The sequence below is a fragment of the Echinops telfairi genome, unplaced genomic scaffold, assembly GCF_000313985.2.
Source record: "Echinops telfairi isolate 266 unplaced genomic scaffold, ASM31398v2 ScPeMD7_4225;HRSCAF=4972, whole genome shotgun sequence".
In the NCBI taxonomy this organism is placed as follows: domain Eukaryota; kingdom Metazoa; phylum Chordata; class Mammalia; order Afrosoricida; family Tenrecidae; genus Echinops; species Echinops telfairi.
Genome location: NW_022108124.1, coordinates 13,098,202 through 13,116,361, shown reverse-complemented (window position 1 = coordinate 13,116,361; position 18,160 = coordinate 13,098,202). Strand labels below are relative to the sequence as shown.

The following is an 18,160-nucleotide window of genomic DNA, read 5'->3' as shown; positions in this document are numbered from 1 at the left end:
TGAGAGACCAATACTTGCACCTTACGTGGCTGTACATGAACTTTATGACCCCATAATATGCTACACTCTCAAGTGTCACAGAATATTGTCTTTGTGAATGATGTTAAGCTAATTGACCAAGATTACTGCCCTGTTCTCCCAGGCCCAGTGATTCATTCCCTCAAGGAGTTTGGTTATGTCTGAGAAGTTTTCACAACTTTGTCCCCACTATGTTCCACTACATTTATGGATATCTTTGTAACAAATATCGCTGTCAAATCTGCCTGTGTTGTGGGCATACACCTCCTCTCTCTCTCTCAGGCCTGTATGTCTATCCAAGCATCTACTTGTGGATCCTCACTGTTGCTGGATTGTGTATAGAACAGTATTTATTTCTGTTGCCTGTAATTCTTGCAAGCCTTCCAGTGTCTCCTCTCCTGTCTCCATATATTTTCCGAACCTTCCTCCTATCGTGCATTTCCTTCCCCTTCACTCAAGTTTACACACGTCTATTCTATAGCCTATGATTTTACTTTCGTCTTAGGTAGAATGATAGATATATAGACTAATGGAACAGAATTGAGAACCCCTGTAGAACTGTCTGTAGAACTGACTACAGACAGTTGATCTTTAAAAAAATTTTAATCATGGTTAATTATCTTTATCTTAACAGAATTTGTGCATAATTCTACCATTTAAAATTACTTTTTAATTTTTCTGCCCCCCCAACAGTTTTATTAGCACATTATTCACCTATCATACAATTCAATAGTTTACTCACATCAAGAAGAGTTGTATAATCATCACCACAACCAGTTTGAGAACATTTTCTTCATTCTTGTACTTGTTATTAGCTACCCTTTCCCACTACCTCCCCTGCCATCCATCCCTACAAGGGTCCTAAGCCAGTTCTGTCTCTATGGATTTATCTTACACTGGGTTTCATCAATTCTCTAAGGTTTGATTAATGTATTTCCAGGCTCAGTCATTGGGTACATACATATTTATCATATCTTGATCAATTGAGCCATTCATCATTGTGTAATGCCCTTCTTTGTCTCTTACATTGGACTTTACCTTAAAGTCTGTTTTTGTTTCTTCAGAAATTACTTTTATTGACATTTTATTCAAGGGATTTTTAAATTAAATTTAAAAAATTTCAACTACCCACTAGTTTTTAAGGAGGGTGTTCTTGTGTTTCTGTTTATTTATTTTCTTGTTCTTTCTGGTACCCTACCTATGTTTGAAGTGACACAGACATGCGTCCTGTTGGGCATTTTCATTAAGCTTCCAATCTCATTCCATGATGTTGGGCATGTTCTACTCCATATCGGATGTCAGCTTGGCCTAACTAGTCCCACCAGGGTCCGAGTTTCACATGGAATAGAGAGACTAGTGTGGGCTGGGTATGGGAGGCTCAGCACTCAGGCAGAAGTGATAACCTGTCTCATTTGCTTGAGATCTAGAGAAAGACTTGCAAAATCCCACAAATTCTAAATTAGACCTGTTTTCTTCTTCTTCTTCTTCTTCTTCTTCTTCTTCTTCTTCTTCTTCTTCTTCTTCTTCTTCTTCTTCTTCTCCTCCTCCTCCTCCTCCTCCTCCTCCTCCTCCTCCTCCTCCTCCTCCTCCTCCTCCTCCTTCAATGTACCAATAGCATTTTAAGGAAGCTCTGGTGGTCTAACGGGTGACAAGTTGGGCTGTTAACCATAAGGTCTATGCTTCAAACCCACCACTTGCTCCATGGGAGAAAGATGAGGCTTTCTGCTCCTGTGAAGATTTCCATCCTCAGAAACTCACGGGACAATTCCTCTCTGTTCTATATGGTTGATATGAATCAAAAGCACTTGATGTCAGTGGGTTTATAGTTTTATAAATATATCTGGGTTTAAACGCTGATATTTCCTTGCAGACATTAGTTAATCTGATGTGTTTCCATTTGTCACCAAAAAGGTGATCAGTGCAGAAGATAGAAGCAGATAGGGGCCCCTGCTTGTGGCGGTTTCATGACCTTACCTGCTCTTGAACTTGAATCCTATGGGTTTTTCTCCACGTTTCTAAGACCTTGGCTTAATTTTGAGGCCTAGTAATGGCTAGATAGACTACCCATAGATGTACACTTCTTTTACTCTGAATCAACAGGCTGTTTGCTTGCATTATTTCTCTCCCCCCGAGTGGAGGGGTGTGTGTGCAGACTTAACATTCGACATAGACAGGTGTTATATTTTTAAAAATTATTATTTTTAAGTTTCTTTCAGGTGTTGTTATTGTTATTTGTGGTTGTTGTTTTTAGCTGGGGGAGGGGAAAATAAATAAATTCAGTACAGGACAGGACATGATGTAGGGCTCAGAAGACGACGGGAAAGACCCACTTTGTTGTTGTTGTTTACTTTCTTCATTTCCCCTTTTTTTCTTTCTTTTTTTTTTTTAGGATTTATGTATTATCACTCTATTTATTTATTTTTAAATCATTTTATTGGGGGCTTGTATAACTCTTATGACAATCCATACATACATCCATTGTGTCAAGCACATTTGTATATCGGTTGCCATCGTCATTTTCAAAGCATTTTCTTTCTACTTGAGTCCTTGCTATCAGCTCCTCATTTTTGACCTCCCTCCCTCATCAACCCTTGGTAATTTATAAATTATTATTATTTTTTCATGTCTTGCACTGTCATGTCTCCCCCCACCCCCTTGTCTGCTGTCTATCCCCTGGGAGGGTGTTGTAGTTAGGTCATTGTGATCGGTTTCCCCTTTCTCCCCCCACCTGCCCCCTTACTTTCTGTGCAGCAGAGTGTGAGTTCTAGAATGCTGGTGATCATCTCCAACTCCACCCTAGGATGCCCCTCGTTAGCTGAAATAAGTCTCAAGAATATAATGATAAATTTAGGCATTGAAAAGGAGCCTCACCATTCTGTGATGCTCATCTTTCCAACAAGGTCACTGAAGACAAAGTGGGTGCATAAGCAAATGTGATGAAGAAAGCTGATGGTGCCTGGCTATCAAAAGATATAGCATCTGCAGCCATCTAGCTGAGAAGCAACAAAGTCCACATGGAAGAAGCACCACAGCCTGTGCAGTCATGAGGTGTCAATGGGATCAGGTATCAGGCATCAAAGACCCAGACCAAAAAATCATATCTATGTGAATTAGGGGGAGTGTGGAGTGGAGACCCAAAGCCCATCTGTAGACAATTGGACATCCCCCTACAGAAGGGTCACAAGGAAGAGATGACCCAGTCAGGGTGGAGTATAGCACCGATGAAACATACAACTTTACTCTAGTTCTTTAATGCTTCCTCCTCCCCTCCCCCACTATCATGACCCCAATTCTACCTTACACCTTACAAATCCAGCTAGATCTGAGCATGTACACTGGTACAGATAAGAGCTCGAAACACAGGGAATCCAGGACAGATAAAACCCTCAGGACCAATAATGAGAGTAGCCATTCCAGGAGGGAAAGGGGAAGGTGGGGGGAGAAAGGGCGAATGAATCACAATGATCTACATATAACCCCCTCCCAGGGTGATGGACAACAGAAAAGTGGGTGAAGGGAGACATCAGTCAGTGTAAGACAAGAAAAAATAATACTAATTTATAAATTCTCAAGGGTTCATGAGGGAGGGAGGGGAAAATGAGCTGATACCAAGGACTAAAGTAGAAAGAAAATGTTTTGAAAATGATGATGGCAAATATGTACAAATGTGCTTGACACAATGGATGCATGTATGGATTGTGATAAGAGTTGTATGAGCCCCCAATAAAATGATTAAAAAAGAAAGAAAAGAGGAGCCGATACCAAGGGCTCAATAGAAAGTGACTGTCTAGAAAGAATGACGGCAGCATCTGTACAAATACGCCTGATACAATTGATGTATGGATTGCTATAAGCGTTGTAAGAACCCTCAGTAAAATGATTTTAAAAGAAAGAAAGAAAAGGAGCCTCGCCGCTTTGCCCATAGGACTATTCTTCCACAATTCTAAAGACCGGGACTTGTGAGAGGAGCCTGCCTGTCTGAGTGCTCGTTGACTGGTTACCAGAATATTCGATACCACATTCAAATGGAAGAAGATATCATCCAGGTCAGAAAAGACAGACGGCTCGTTGTTTGACTCATCACTCACCAACCTCTCTCTTGTTCTGAATGATGTGCTTTTAGGTATGTCTTCACGGGGATCTATATTTTTGAAGCTTTGATCAAAATATTGGCAAGAGGCTTTGTTCTGGACGAGTTTTCTTTCCTTCGAGATCCCTGGAACTGGCTGGACTCCATTGTCATCGCAACTGCGTAAGGACATTGAAGCTATTGATTGGGGAGACTCTGGATGGGGGGGCCCTTTTGCTTACCCACAGCTGTGCTGAAGCATGGCCTCAGGATGCCTGTAGCTTTGAGTGTAGCACTCGGTGGCGAGTCCTGAACAGCACCTTGCAGCCAGGTGGCCTGAAAGCTTCATGCACAAATCCATTCCTAGACCAACCTTTTCCTTCTCATTCTCCCAGCCATTCCCTCTCTGAATGCTGTCCTGTTGCAAACCAAGCTTTGTGCATGATGCAAAGTTGTGACCAACAGGGGAACAAAAACTGGACAAAAACTGGGAAAAAAAAATAGTTACCGTCTTCCTTGTAACTATTGCTGCTTTAACAAAAAACCACAAAGAAATGGTTTTACAGAATGTGCATTCCCCCCCTCACAGTTCTGGATGCTAGCCATCCAGACTCTGGGCTTGGCTCTTGGGGGCAGTTTTTCTTGGTCTATTTTAGCATCCAGTATCTGCTGACAGTCTTTAGTGTTCCTTGGTAACTCTCTGCCCCTGTGTGCATTTCTGTGTCTATTTTGCTCTTTTGACTACTCAGAAGTCATTAGGTTTAGGACCCATCTTACTCTGGTATCGGCTCATTAACATAACAAAGAACCCCCTATTACTAAACAGGGTACTTAACTGGCATGGAGTTGATTCTGACTTGTATTAATGCTGTAGAAATGCTCCTTAGGGTTTCTGAGACCAAATCTTTATGGAAGGAGATCTCTTTCATCTTTGGAGGGCCTGGTGGGTTTGGACAGCTGACCTTGTGGTTTGCAGCTTAGCACTTAACCCATTGCACCACTAGGGATCCCTATTTTCAGGAACCAAAAAGAAAAAAAAATCCGGTGTCATTGAGTTGATTTCCACTCATAGCTAACTTATATAGGATTTCCAAGGCTGTAAATCTTTACAGGAGAAGGATGACTTCATCCTTCTCCCAAGGGATGGCAGATGGGGGTGAACTTCTGACTCTGAAAAAGTACATTTTAATGCTTACCAGACAGTGCCACTAGGGCTCCTTATTTATAGGTATAGGGATTAGGATTTCTACATAATTTGGAGGACACAATTCAATCTATAACATCCTCCTAAAATTCACAGCCAGAGGGGAAGCTAAATGGTTAATGACCATTACTATATGCCTGGTTATTAAGGAACCTGGTGGTAATTTGGGTTTAGAATTGGGTAACTAACCACAAGATCATCTGTTAAACTCACTAGCCAATCCAAGGGAGAAAACTGAGGCTGTCTGTTCCTATGAACCATCACTGAGTAAAAATTGACCCGATGATAGTGAGTTTGATTTAGTTTTACGTTTACTGTTTAACATAACCCTTCTGCTGAGTCGATTCTGACTCATAGTGACCTGGTGGCACAATGATTAAGCACTTGGCTCCACAACAAAAGGCTGGTAGTTTGCACCCACCCAGTGGTTGTAGGAGAAAGACCTGGTAGATTGCTCCTGTACAGCTAACAGCTAGAACACCCTATGGGGCAGTTCTACCCTGTCACACGGGGTTGCTGTGAGTAGAAATCTACCTAAACCCACCTAACAAATGCAGCACGTGGTGAGAGCTAAGACAGGAGCTAGGTAGAGATTCAGCTGTCAGAATAAGTAAGATGAGTCAGAGTCTTAAAAAGTCTTTGGTTACTGCAAGGCTGGAAAGAGTTTCTCTCGTGTTTTCTACTTTTGTCCCTTCTGTTCAAAATCACGGTCTGTTGGGTTCAATGATTGGATATGGTGTGAGGTCAGGAGTGAAGCTTTCCCTGAAGAAGGGGCGCCCATTTGGCATCTGAATGATGAGACAGTCAGCAAGAGAAAAGGGGAGAAGAGAGTTCTGGAAAGAAGGGTGAGCATGCTTCATAGTCCAGCTACCTGTGCAAGAAAAATAAACCTACCATGACGAGATGTGTGGCAGACATTGTCTTAAACTCTTTGCATATGTATTTTCCTGTTTAGTATTCATGAAAGCTCTCTGAGGTAGGTGCTATTAATTTCCGAGTTTTGCAGGTGAGGTTCCGTGGCTGGGTGCTCTTGCTGAGATGGCAAGAGAGCAGGCACTGGACTGAGATCACTTGTGGGCTGAGCTGCCTAGTGACCACAGAGAGAGAGGCACATCGATGCTGGGAGCATGGTCACAAGTCAGTGATGTTTGGGTTGATGCCTGTGGTCCATGGATGTAGCACACAGTCTGGAGTGTTTCACGGACTCCTCCTCTATGTCCAAGTCTAAGGATGAGCCAAGAGCAGGCTCCTATATGATCCATAGCACCATGAGGACATTGCCAGATCCTGAGGTTCAGGTGAGCCGGGGAAGGTGAGGGGGATGTTGCCTTGACGGTCACAGGCTCCAGGACCTCCCGGTGGCCTCTGTGAGCTGTGTGAGGCAGCTGCGGGACTGGGCTGGCCTCAGCGGTCCCTGTGCTCTGTCTTGCAGGTTTGTGTCCTATTGCCCGAAAACCAACATCAGCTTGTCCTCCTTGCGGACCTTCCGGGTGTTCAGAGCTTTGAAAGCTATTTCAGTGGTTTCAGGTAAGTCCCAGTAACTTTCAACACTAGCTCATGACTGGAAAGAACGTCTTTTCATATGTAAATTGTTCAAGATACTTTCACCCAGGCCAAACACACTCTCTGCTTTTCTCATTTCTTTGACTTGTCAATGAATATTTATTTAGCACCTAATAGGTCTAAGCAATGTGCTGGCCACTTGGGATATATCAGTGCACAGGATCCTGTCCTCATGGTGTTTACCTTCCAGGAGAGGGATGGGAAGACAGACATTCATCAACAGCTATAATAAATACGTAAATTCTGTTGTATGCTAGAAAGTGATATATCCAATGGAAAAGGAAAAGTAGGTAGCATAAGGGCTATTGCAAGTCCCAGGGGCTGGGGAGAAATGGCTGTGATTTTAAATACAATGAAATGGTCATAGGGGAGGGGGAGGCACGTGTCAACATAGAAGGAAGACTGTTCTGGGCAATGGAAACAGGCAGGGAAAAGACTGAGCAATAGCGAGGATGCTGGAGCAGAGCCGGTGATGTGCCAGGTGGCAGTGGTGACACTAAACAGCTCACAGGGAGCCTTGCAGGAATGGGAGAATTTGGGCTGGATCACGAGAGAGAAATAATAGCCAGGCGAGAGATTGGACGCTACCTGACTTGACGCATGCTTTGAAAAGCTGGTGTCAAGGAGTCTGTGTAGAAAAAGAATGTTTAGAAGCTGATCGTAGTAGCAATTGTACGTTCTACTTGATGTGATTGAAATATGAAAGGATATGATATATTCAATCTCAACTAATAATAGTAATAATAATAATAATAAAAACACAAGTTAAACAAAAAAAGAAAGTTGAGTCTGGCGGTGGGGTGGATACCTGGTTGTAGGGGAGCAAGTGTGGAAGCAGGAAGGTCAAGTAGGAGGCATGGTGGCTGCTGAAGAAATGATCTGCTCAGACCTCCTGCTGTGGAGAGCCTCGTGCACTGACGGCCCCACCTCAATCCATCATGGCAAGGCCATGTGCAAACCCATTCCTGCTGGATTCTTCTAACGGAGAACTGTGCTTCAGAGGCTCCCTAGCCACCCAACGGAGATGCTTCTATATCTGTACAATCGACTGAGATTCTCCTATATCTGTGTCCTTGACTGAGACTCTTCCTATCCAATCCACCTTCCCTTTCTCAGATGTCAAATCTGCACTGCACTCCGAAGCCTCTCCCTATGTACTCCCATTCCTCCCTCTTTATTCTTCCCAGTCGCTTCCTGAAGCAAATCCCATGCACATCTAATCTCGTTTGGTTGTCAGCTTTTCGGAAACCCCAAGCTGACAAAGGAGGCCAATGCTGTCATCAAGAGATGACAATCAAGAGATGACAATCAAGAGATGACAACCGAGAGATGACTACTTAGAGATGGTAGTGCTCTTAGATTAGTTGACACGTTGAATTTGAAGTGACTGTTAGACACCTCCGTGGAGTCGCCGAGTAGGCAATTGGAAATATGAGTCTAGAGCTCCCGGGGACAACTGGAATGAATGGAGCCACCCATTTAGACATCATGAGCCTACGGGAGGTATGTGGAGTCATGAGACCTGATGAGATTCCCCAGGGATGGAGTGTAGATGGAGAAGAGAGGACACACTTGGGCTCTACTGAGCTGCAGGGGACTCCAGTTTTAATGAGGGATGAAGAAATGAGAAACTAGAATGGAAAATGAGCAGCAATCACCAGTGTGGTCTCCTTGAAGCCAGGTGAGAAAGGTGCTTTATGAATATGCATGACCCTCTAGCCAATTAGATTACTATGGAATCTCTCTTCCTCCTTTTAACTTTCACTCTTTCCTTTATTAAAAAAAGTACTTTTCTGGGATTTTCTATTCACCTCTCTCCTCTTCCCTTCTCTTATAGTCTCTTCTATCAAAAGCTTTGGCAAATCAAGAAAAACCAAAGGGCTTATTTAGTTCTATGAGTGTATAGAGTTGAACTCTATCAGGCATGCCTACTACCAAAGCTCCAGGTGATTTTGATCCTTTCAAACAGAGTATGTTATTATTATTTTTTGAACCCCAAACCAGTGTGCATAGTGGGAAGAAAACGTAAACCGGTACTTTATCTCCCTGAGAACTTCTCTTCTCCTCCTTCTCTTTTGACTCCTCGGTCAATCGTTCACATCTCCCCCCAACTCGGTGTAGAGTGACTCCATGTTGTTAGCTTGAAACCGCCATGAGGGGTGGGGTGGGGGGGCTGGAGAGTATTAAGCATGTGGAATTCAGCAGAGCAACCTATAAACCCTACAAGTCAGGGCCCCTCCCCTTCCCAGATCGCTGATGGTTGATCCAGCATATCATGAAATGTTGTTCTTCTTATTTTGTCAATCAGAAGCCTATCAGGGTGCCACGGCCATAGTAGGTGCTTAGTAAATGTGTCTTGAATGAAAACAAAGCAAAACAAACAAAACTGATGATTCTTATACACCGAGCTTGTTTGTTAATTTTCAGGGCATCTTCATTCTTGGGTTCAGTAAAAACTCCCTCTTCCTGCCGTCCTCCCCAATGCGGTTGTATCTCATGGTACCTCGTGCACCTTAATGGGTGTGCAACGCACTAAATATATTGGTGCAGCTCCTTATTTAGCATGGCCCGAGTTTGGTCTTCAGGCTGCACTTGACCCCCAGCTGAGGGGGTGCCCTCCCAGCTGCCACCAGAGATACTCCATTTGCCCAGACGACAAGTTTCCTACTTGTTCGGAGCAACGTTGTGCCATGCATAGGACAAGGAAGAGAAGACTGTCTCGCGGGTAGTTGGTCCTTTTGATGACCACTTCGAAGGCACAGAGTTGGAACGAAAAAGCGGGCCATCAGAATTTTAGGCCTGGTGGCCGCCTGGTCCTCCTTGCCCCTTGCCCCTTGTCTGCTGGGAGTGGTGAGGGTTTGCTGTCTCTCCAGCCTGTCATCCTCCTCAGGTCTCAAGGTCATCGCTGGGGCCTTGATTCGCTCGGTGAAGAAGCTTGTGGATGTGATGATTTTGACCTTCTTTTGCCTGAGTATCTTCGCCCTGGTGGGGCAGCAGCTTTTCATGGGCAATCTGAACCAGAGATGTGTCAAGGTGAACTGTACCAACGAAACGATTGCTAGAGATAAAGGTAAGTGCCTCATTGGGTTGACTTTGTTTATCCACACGCAGATGCTCTGCAGATCGGCAGAACGGTCTCCTGGGAGGAAGGGGCGGCTTCATCATCCAGGGTTCCCTTGCAGGCAGATGCCTTTATTAGACAGAGAGCTGCTTCTTTCTGTGGGTTTCCTTGGAGACGGAAAGGCCCAAAGCCACACCCACATAGGGGCAACTCTCTCGTCTTCCCATTTAGATCTCTGTGTTTTGCAGAAGTCTCCCGAATGCCAAAAACTGGCCAAAGGGAATCCCAGCAACGTCCCAGGTACCCCTTGTCAAGTAGTCTCTTCAAATATCACTTATTTTCTATGTCCCACTCTCTCCACACTAGGGTCTAAAATCTCACATGGCTGCACTTGGTTTGTGTGTGTGTCTTGGTTTGTGAGCTTCCCATTACCTTTACCTGTTGTGTTAGTCCGGGTCAACTAGAGAAACAAATCCATGGAGACACGCATATGTGTATAAGAGCTTTATATCAAAGAGTAATTGCATATTAAGAAAACATCCCAGCCCAGTCCAGTTCAAGCCCATAATGTTAGCTCATATGCCCGATACCAGTCTATAAATTCCCCTTCAGACTCACACAAAACATGCAATGACGCCAAATGCAGGAAGATCACGGGCCAGTGGGTGGAAAGTCTTGTGGATCCAGTGGTGGTGGAAGCATCTCAGTGCTGGCTTGGGTCTCCACATGGCTCCTCCAGCTCCAGGGCTCTGGCTCCATCAGCATAGCTCCACATGGTTTGTCAATGGAATGTCCAGCAGAGGGTGTGTGTCTGACCTCCAGTGAGCTGTTTATCTCCTTAGTGCCTCCAAATGAGGTCATCAAGCTGCGACCTGATTGACAGGCTAGACTCCACCCCTTCACTCTCAATAGTTTCAAGTTGACACCAGATTATGTAATTGCCACACCTGTGTTTGCCTACCCTCTCTGGGTGGTCCCTGGTTCGGCGTTACCTATCAAAGAGCAGGTCAGTGGTGGTGGTGTTCACTGCCTCTCTCTCTCATTTCTCCCTTCCCCTGCTCTATTTCCTTTCCCTTACTCCTTCAAGAAGACTTAAAGTTCTGCTTTCGGCAACAACTTTGCCCCCAGGAGAGAATGTAGAACCCTTTTGGTCAAGCACGATCTGCCATGTGTGTGTCCTCTCTTTCCTGCCAGTGCGTTTGTGTCTGAATGCGTGCCTTTCTTTTCCCAGAGGGTTGCATTGAAAAGAAAAAAGGTTCGACGGAAGACAGGATGTGTAGCCTCTGGAGCAATGCCAGGTAAGAGGTTTATACTCTCGAGGTGTCTCTCAAGTAGAGCACTTCCAGGCCCTTAGAAATGAACACAGAAAATGGTTTGTATCTGATGATTTGTGGAAGCAATGATGATCGTCCTCAAGCATTACTTCTTGGTTTGAGTGTCTAAACAAGGGCTGGTGGTGTTTCTAAAGCTCTTGGCTGCTAACTGAAATCCCTGCAGTCTGAACCCACAAGCAACTCCGTGGGAGAAAGATGTGGCCCTTTACTTCTGTGACTATTGGGTCCTGTTCTGTTCTAGTCTGTCCTATCGCGTGGCGATGTGTCAGCGTGGACTTGACAGCGATGGGTTGGGGTACGCTAGTAAGTGCGCATTATGACAGAGTTTGGTACACAGAGTCTGTGTACCAAAATGGCACACAGAGGCTCCAAGAGCACACATTGGGGACATTGTGCCAATAGATTTGCTCAATACAGGATTCCCTCAAGCCTGTAATGTGGAAACAACGCAATGTTCAGAAAACTCAGTAAAGTGAAGTGGACAGATAGCAGAAACGTGAGTGAAGGGGGACAAGGGAGAGTGTAAGATAGGGGACAACAACGACAATATATCATCAATCAGGGATTTGGCGGGAGGGAGAAAAGGGGGAGCTGATACTAAGGCCTCAAGTAGAAAGAAAATGTTTTGGAAATGATGATGGCAATGTATGCACAAATATGCTTGATACAATGGTTGTGTGGAATGTTATAAGAGCTCTAAGAACCCCCAATAAAATGATTTTAAAAATAACAAGCTCAACCAAGCAATAAAATGCGTATGCTTTTGTGGGTCCCTCTTCCTTCTTCTGGGATGTCAGGCTCTGGGATGTCAGGGCTCTTGGCCATGGAAGAGATTCAGGTCAGCGGAGATTCAAGTTTAGTTAATGTGCTGGGCATGCTGATGAAACAGACTTCGTTCATTCCCCAGTAACAAAGAGTAAGCGAAAGCTAACCATGTGCCAAGTTCTGTGTCAGGCTTAAGAAACGCAGTTACCAACAAGGCAGTACCTGTCTGTTGAAACTGATGTCCTGATATAAAAAAGAAACAACCCATTGCCCTCAGGTCAGCGACGACTCACAGCAACCCTGTAGGACAGACTAGGCTTTCCAGGGCTGAGGTGTGTACAGAATGAGACTGTCCCATCTGTCTCCCGAGGACTGTCTGGTGAGTGCCAATTGCCAACCACTTGAGTCATCACTGAGGCCTGACCTATACACCACCAGGGCTCTTGTTGAGAGGACATGCCAAGTAGATGCTGACAGGCCTGATGAGTGGGACATGGGAGAACAGGGGACAGAACCGTACTTCTGGACAAGCAGGGAAGACATCTAAAACGTCACAGGTTTGGGATACATCAGACTCACAAGGCATAATGTGAGGTTTACTGACCTTGGTCGGTTTTGATGGGACACAGGTATATTGATCTTAACGAGAGACCCAGCAGCTGCCAATATATACCTCTTTGACCCCTCACTCACATGGGGCATGCATGGCGACTGTGCACAAACCCCCAGGTGTGTGTGTGGGGGTGTCACTTAGACACCTGGAGGCAGCAGCTCTGGTTTCCAACGGGTCTGTTAGGTTGCCCTCCTCTCACGGATTCTGTGCTCCAGTCACGGAGTTTGGGGTCTATGTGCACTCCCCAAGCTCTAGCTGACCAACTCTTAGAGCCTGGCATTCCACGTTGGTCCTAGCTGAGTAATTCAGAAGGATATGGCAGTCTAAGAAGGCCGACCCAAGAGCCTCTTCCCAGGTTGGCTCCAGTGTGTTCCGAGACTAGGCTTGGTTTTCACCTTCTGTTTATTGCTCCCTTCCCTAAGGACTCGGTGACCAGGGACTTTACCGCTCAGATCTGAATGATGCAGAAGGAGTTTGAGTAGGTGGGGGAATGGGGAAAATCCTCTCAGCAAGATGGCCAGGATGAAGGGCTGGAAGCAGGAGGCATGGTGTGCGTGGAGAGATGCCAAGTCTAGTTGGGCATGCAGGGGAGAGGGCCAGACAGGAAGACTAACGTTGACCCTGCAGGGCCTGGTAGCCCACTGCGCCAAGAATTTTGACCTTGATCATAGAGGAGATAGGAAATGTGGGCAGGATTTGATGCAGGAGGATGCCCTGGATCAGTGACATGTTTTAAAAGGTCCCTTTGAATTGGACTTGGTGGTCGTGAGTGTGTCTGGCTGCAGCGTGGAGAATGGGTCGATGGGATCAGGAGATGGTTCAGGAGGCTTGGCCTGCTCATGGGGGAGTGAGGAAGCTGGACAGAGACTGTGAAGGGAGAAGGAGGGAAGAAGGCTTGGATTTTGAGAACAGAAAAAGGAAAGGACTTTCTAGACTGAAGAAGGGCGTTGGTGTGTGTGTGTGTGTGTGTGTGTGTGTGTGTGTGTGTGTGTGTGCGCGTGCGCGCGTGCATGTGCACACATGTGAGCATTGCCCACGAGAACATGTAACTCTTTTGTTGGTGGCCGGTGTGAGAAACAGATGACACCGTTTGCTGATGCAGGGAGACGGGAGGAAGAGGAAGGAGCAGGATGAAGAGACGTGATCACCTAAATATGGGGATGAGAAGAAACACCCAGAGGGAGGAGGGTGGGTTGGAGTCAGCAGTGAGGGAAGGCTTACATTCTTTTTTTCCAAATCCATTCTATTGGGAGTTCATACAGCTATATCCTTCCAAGGTTCAGGCACATTGAGCAGTGTTGTACAATGGCTACCACGGTCTGTTTCACAGGCTTCTCTTCTTCATGGTAAGTAGGCCCCGAGGGAAATGAAGCTCAGTGGGTTGGTCCACAGTGGGCTCTTGGAGCATAGTGACCCTGGCACTTCACAGGATTGTGTTGAGGTTGGTGGGGAAAGCACAACAATGGCTTTCTCCTGCTTGGGTACCCTAAAGTAGAGCTAACCCTCAATACCCACTCTCTCACTGTCATCGAGCTAATTAGGACCAGGGCAGATCTGCCCCCATGGGTGACTGAGACTGCAACTTTTTTAAAAAATCATGTTATTGGGGGCTCGTACAACTCTTATCTAGAGTCTACTTCTTTCATGCTTCCTCCCCCACCCCATTGTGTGTTCTATCGGTTCTATTCTGCACCCTGGCTGACTCCTTTCTTTCTTGTGACCCTTCTGTGAGGGAATGGCCAGTTGTCTACAGATGGGCTTTGGGTCTCCTGTCCAACCCCATCATTTGCATCAAATGCTTGATTTCTAACTGTTCAAACGTACCCACCAGCACCTTGGGACAAAGACCTGGCATTCTACTTCTTGACAACTCTATGGTGTGTCACTTTACTCTGAAACACTGATGTCACCATGCATTGGGCTCAACTTGACAGCCACTTGCTTTGAGGGTTGTTTTTTAAAAAAAGATCCTTTATACAAGTGACTCTGGGAAGGTTGGTTTTCATTGGAGGTCATTTGGGGCCATGCGATATTTTTAAATGACTCATGTATAGTACTTTTATAAAAAGGGATATGTATTTAGCAATCACTAAAGCACATGCCTTTACAATAGCCTATCAATCGACTGGTCAACGTGTGCCTCGGTGTTAGGGGTGTAGACCAGTGCGAAGATAGTCAGTGTCCAGGTGTTTATAAGAGCAAAAGACTGTTAGCAAGTGAAAGGTAAATATTCATCATCAGCCAACCCGCTAACTGAATCACAGGACTGGAAGTCACAAAAGGAAAGAGTCTCTCCCGGCTCGCTGATACAGAAGAAGCTTCCTGCTAGAGTGTTCCATGAGAAAAGCCAGGATGACCTCCAATTTGCAGTATAAGAACTATGTATTTAAATATAAGCTTCCTTCTTCATGCATAACATCTAGAAACTTGCTGTTAACACGTTGGCCTTGGGCCGTGGACCTGGGGGAGGGAGGCGAATAAGAGAGACTTAATATGCACTGGTTTCCCTTTTGTGCTGCTCCTTGTCCAGAATGTAACGGCACTTGATTCTTCAAGGCGCTGTTTGTAGGCGCTGTTGTGTTAGTTCTGATTCACGGCAGCCCTACTACAACAGGAAGAAGCACTGCCTGGTCCTACTCCATCCTCACAATGGTTGTGTGCGAACCCATTGTTGCAACCACTGTGTCCACCCCCTCCCCCCTTTTGGTTGGTTAGTATGAGTTTATCAATCAATCAGTCTTTGAATAAGAGTCTTTGAGAGAGAGCCCACTCTAAGGTTTGGCCTGGAAGACTTGGTAGATGGGGAGGGCAAGGGTGAAGTGCTTCTTTAAACACTCTCTTTTCTTAAGGGTTTTATTGAATGAGCCCATGACCCTTTGAAAAACAAAAGGGAAGCCGGGCTGTGGGGAAAAAATAATTCTTATTCTGGCTTCTTTTTCCCAATATCTAGCTCCTGCTCGGAACAATTTACATGCAAACACACCAAACACAATCCTGATTATAATTATACCAATTTCGACAACTTTGGCTTGTCTTTACTTGCCATGTTCCGGCTGATGACCCAAGATTCGTGGGAGAGGCTTTATCAACAGGTTATCCACTCACTTGTTTCTCTGTTCTCTGTGACCCCTCTTCTTGTTTCTGTTGCCTATGTGTCACCTGTGTTTTGATGAGTTAAATTCTGTTCCCCCAAATACATGTTTTTGTATATCCCTCCTGGAAATGTGATCCCATTTGAGAACAGGGTTTTCTTTGGTATGCTAAGGAGGCCATATCATTTAGTGGCTACATTTTAGCCAATGACTTTTGAGATACGAGTATGAAAAAGAGCAGGTGAGGCACAGAAGCGAGAAAGCAAGAACAGATAGGGGGGGAAGATAGGGACCTGATGTCCCCCGCCCCAACTCTTGGAGACCCTCTAGGACAGGGTAGAACTGCCCTTGTGAGTTTCCAAGACTGTAACTCTTTACAGGAGTAGAGAGCTGGTGGTTTCGAACTGCTGTCCTTGCGGTTAGCAGCCAATGTGTCACCGCTATGCCACCTGGGCTCCTCTCCCAAGGGACAGAGGGACAGAAACAGAAAAGGGACTAGGGCCTTCCCCACACAGAGCAAGGAAGTCATTCCCAGCGCCAGAGCCCTGAATCAGACTTCCAGCCTCCGAAACAATGAAACAGTGCCGTTCCTTTGGTTAAGTCACCCACTTGTGCTGTTTCTGCCACTACAGCACGGGAGAACTTCAGACATGGACCGTCTGTCCATCAGCCACACCACCTAGTTGTACTATTGGATTCTGCTTTAGAAGTTCGGTTAGAGAGCCCAAGAAAGTGACCAATGGGCTCTCTGGGAGCAATGTGAGAAACTCCAACAGTCTCTCCTAGAAAGAGTGCTTCTCTCCTGATGCCCTTTTGCCTGGAGTCCCACAATCGGAGCTTTCGTGTTCTTAAAATCTTGCTGCTCCTCTATCTTTAAAAAAAAATTTTAATGCGAAGGCATTGGAGGAAGTAGTACGAGGTTTAAGATTTCCAGGTGGGCGTGAGAGGGTGTCTCCTTACCGAGAGGGTACCAGGAGACCTGAGTGACTGTGAGGCTGCAGACACTGCTGGGAGCGGGCAGAGCCACCCTTACGTCAGAGCTTGGGGTTGTCCCACAGAGAGATCCAGAACTGGGGGTAAGCCATCTCTAGCTGCTGTGTCATCTGTGCCCGGATGATGGTCAGGCCTTTTCCTTGCAGACACTGCACACCACTGGGTACTACTCGGTCTTCTTTTTCGTGGTGGTCATCTTCCTGGGCTCGTTCTACCTGGTGAACTTGACCCTGGCCGTCGTCACCATGGCTTATGAGGAGCAGAACAGGAACGTGGCTGCTGAGACGGAGGCCAAGGAGAAGATGTTTCAGGAGGCCCAGCAACTGTTAAAGGAGGAGAAGGAGGTAGGCACTGCTGGGGCCAGACAGTGGAGGCTGCTCAGAGGTTGATCTCAGAGACCATGGGACCTCTGGGCTCATGGCTGCTGCAAAAGGCCTGGTCTCAGAGCTTTCTCTATGGGTGCTTGTCTGAGAACTTAAATCCCCGGTAGGCTGGCTGTGCCACTGTGTCTCACCAAGGGGTCTAGGCGCAGGACTCTGGGGAAAAGGAAACGCTTGGGCTTGATTCTCTTCTTTGACGTGGGGAAGCCTGAGCCTTCGAGTCCAGTCACTGATGAGAGGAGAATCTCTCTTCTGCATCTGAGTCCAGGCTCAGCTCAGCTTGGTGGAAACCCAGGGACGTCTGTGTTCAGGATCTTTGCGCGGGTGGGTTTGGGAAAGCGATCACGAGGACTCTAGAGATGGCAGTCTGGGACCATCTTTCCCTTCCTGCAATGGCTAGCCTATTTGCAGGTCGTTCTAATGCCCCCACCCCCACCCCCACTCCACACCCACCCTCGTCTCTGTACATTTTCATAACTCAATTGTCAGATCTTCAGAGCAGGGACTCCGCTTCCTCGTTCCAAATCCATTCCCCATAGGGATTTGTTCCCTCGTTCTTCAGACAAACCTTGAACTCAGGGCCTGGGACATAGCAGTGTGAGTGGCGCAGAGATGGGGAAGTGTCCCTGTTACTTTCCAGGACCACAATCTCTGAGAGAACGATGACAACCAACAAGGGGACAGGTCCCCACCTCCCGGATAAGTAATGCCAAGGTCAACCTATTTCACACTTGCGTGACGAGCCATCTACATGGTGCGATGATGCCACCAGCGAGAGGACACCATGCTCGCCAAGGCCGGGGTGGTGGCAGATTGTAGGGGCAGGCCTCACCTAGTCACGAATTGGTTTTTGTTTACCTTCTAAGGCTCTGGTTGCCATGGGAATCGACAGAAGTTCGCTGACGTCTCTGGAAGCCTCCTCTTTTTCCCCAAAGAAGAGAAAATTCTTTGGTAGCAAAAAAAGGAAGTCCTTTAAGAAAAAGTCTAGAAACGACCAGCCTTCCGGATCTGATTCAGATGAAGAATCCAAGAAAAAGGTAAGCCTCTGTCTAAGGGCTCACCGCAGAC

General features: G+C 46.1%; 1 protein-coding gene across 1 annotated transcript in view; it reads left to right on the top strand.

Annotated features, from left to right (window-relative positions):
• SCN11A (sodium voltage-gated channel alpha subunit 11) overlaps positions 1-18,160 on the top strand; it is a 95,131-nt gene that overhangs the window by 13,019 nt on the left and 63,952 nt on the right. Inside the window, exons 4-10 of the mRNA XM_013006140.2 lie at positions 4,142-4,270; positions 6,724-6,818; positions 9,745-9,924; positions 11,147-11,213; positions 15,578-15,719; positions 16,859-17,056; positions 17,959-18,129. Coding sequence (XP_012861594.1) covers positions 4,142-4,270; positions 6,724-6,818; positions 9,745-9,924; positions 11,147-11,213; positions 15,578-15,719; positions 16,859-17,056; positions 17,959-18,129 — 982 coding nt within the window. The remainder of the gene's footprint in view (positions 1-4,141; positions 4,271-6,723; positions 6,819-9,744; positions 9,925-11,146; positions 11,214-15,577; positions 15,720-16,858; positions 17,057-17,958; positions 18,130-18,160) is intronic.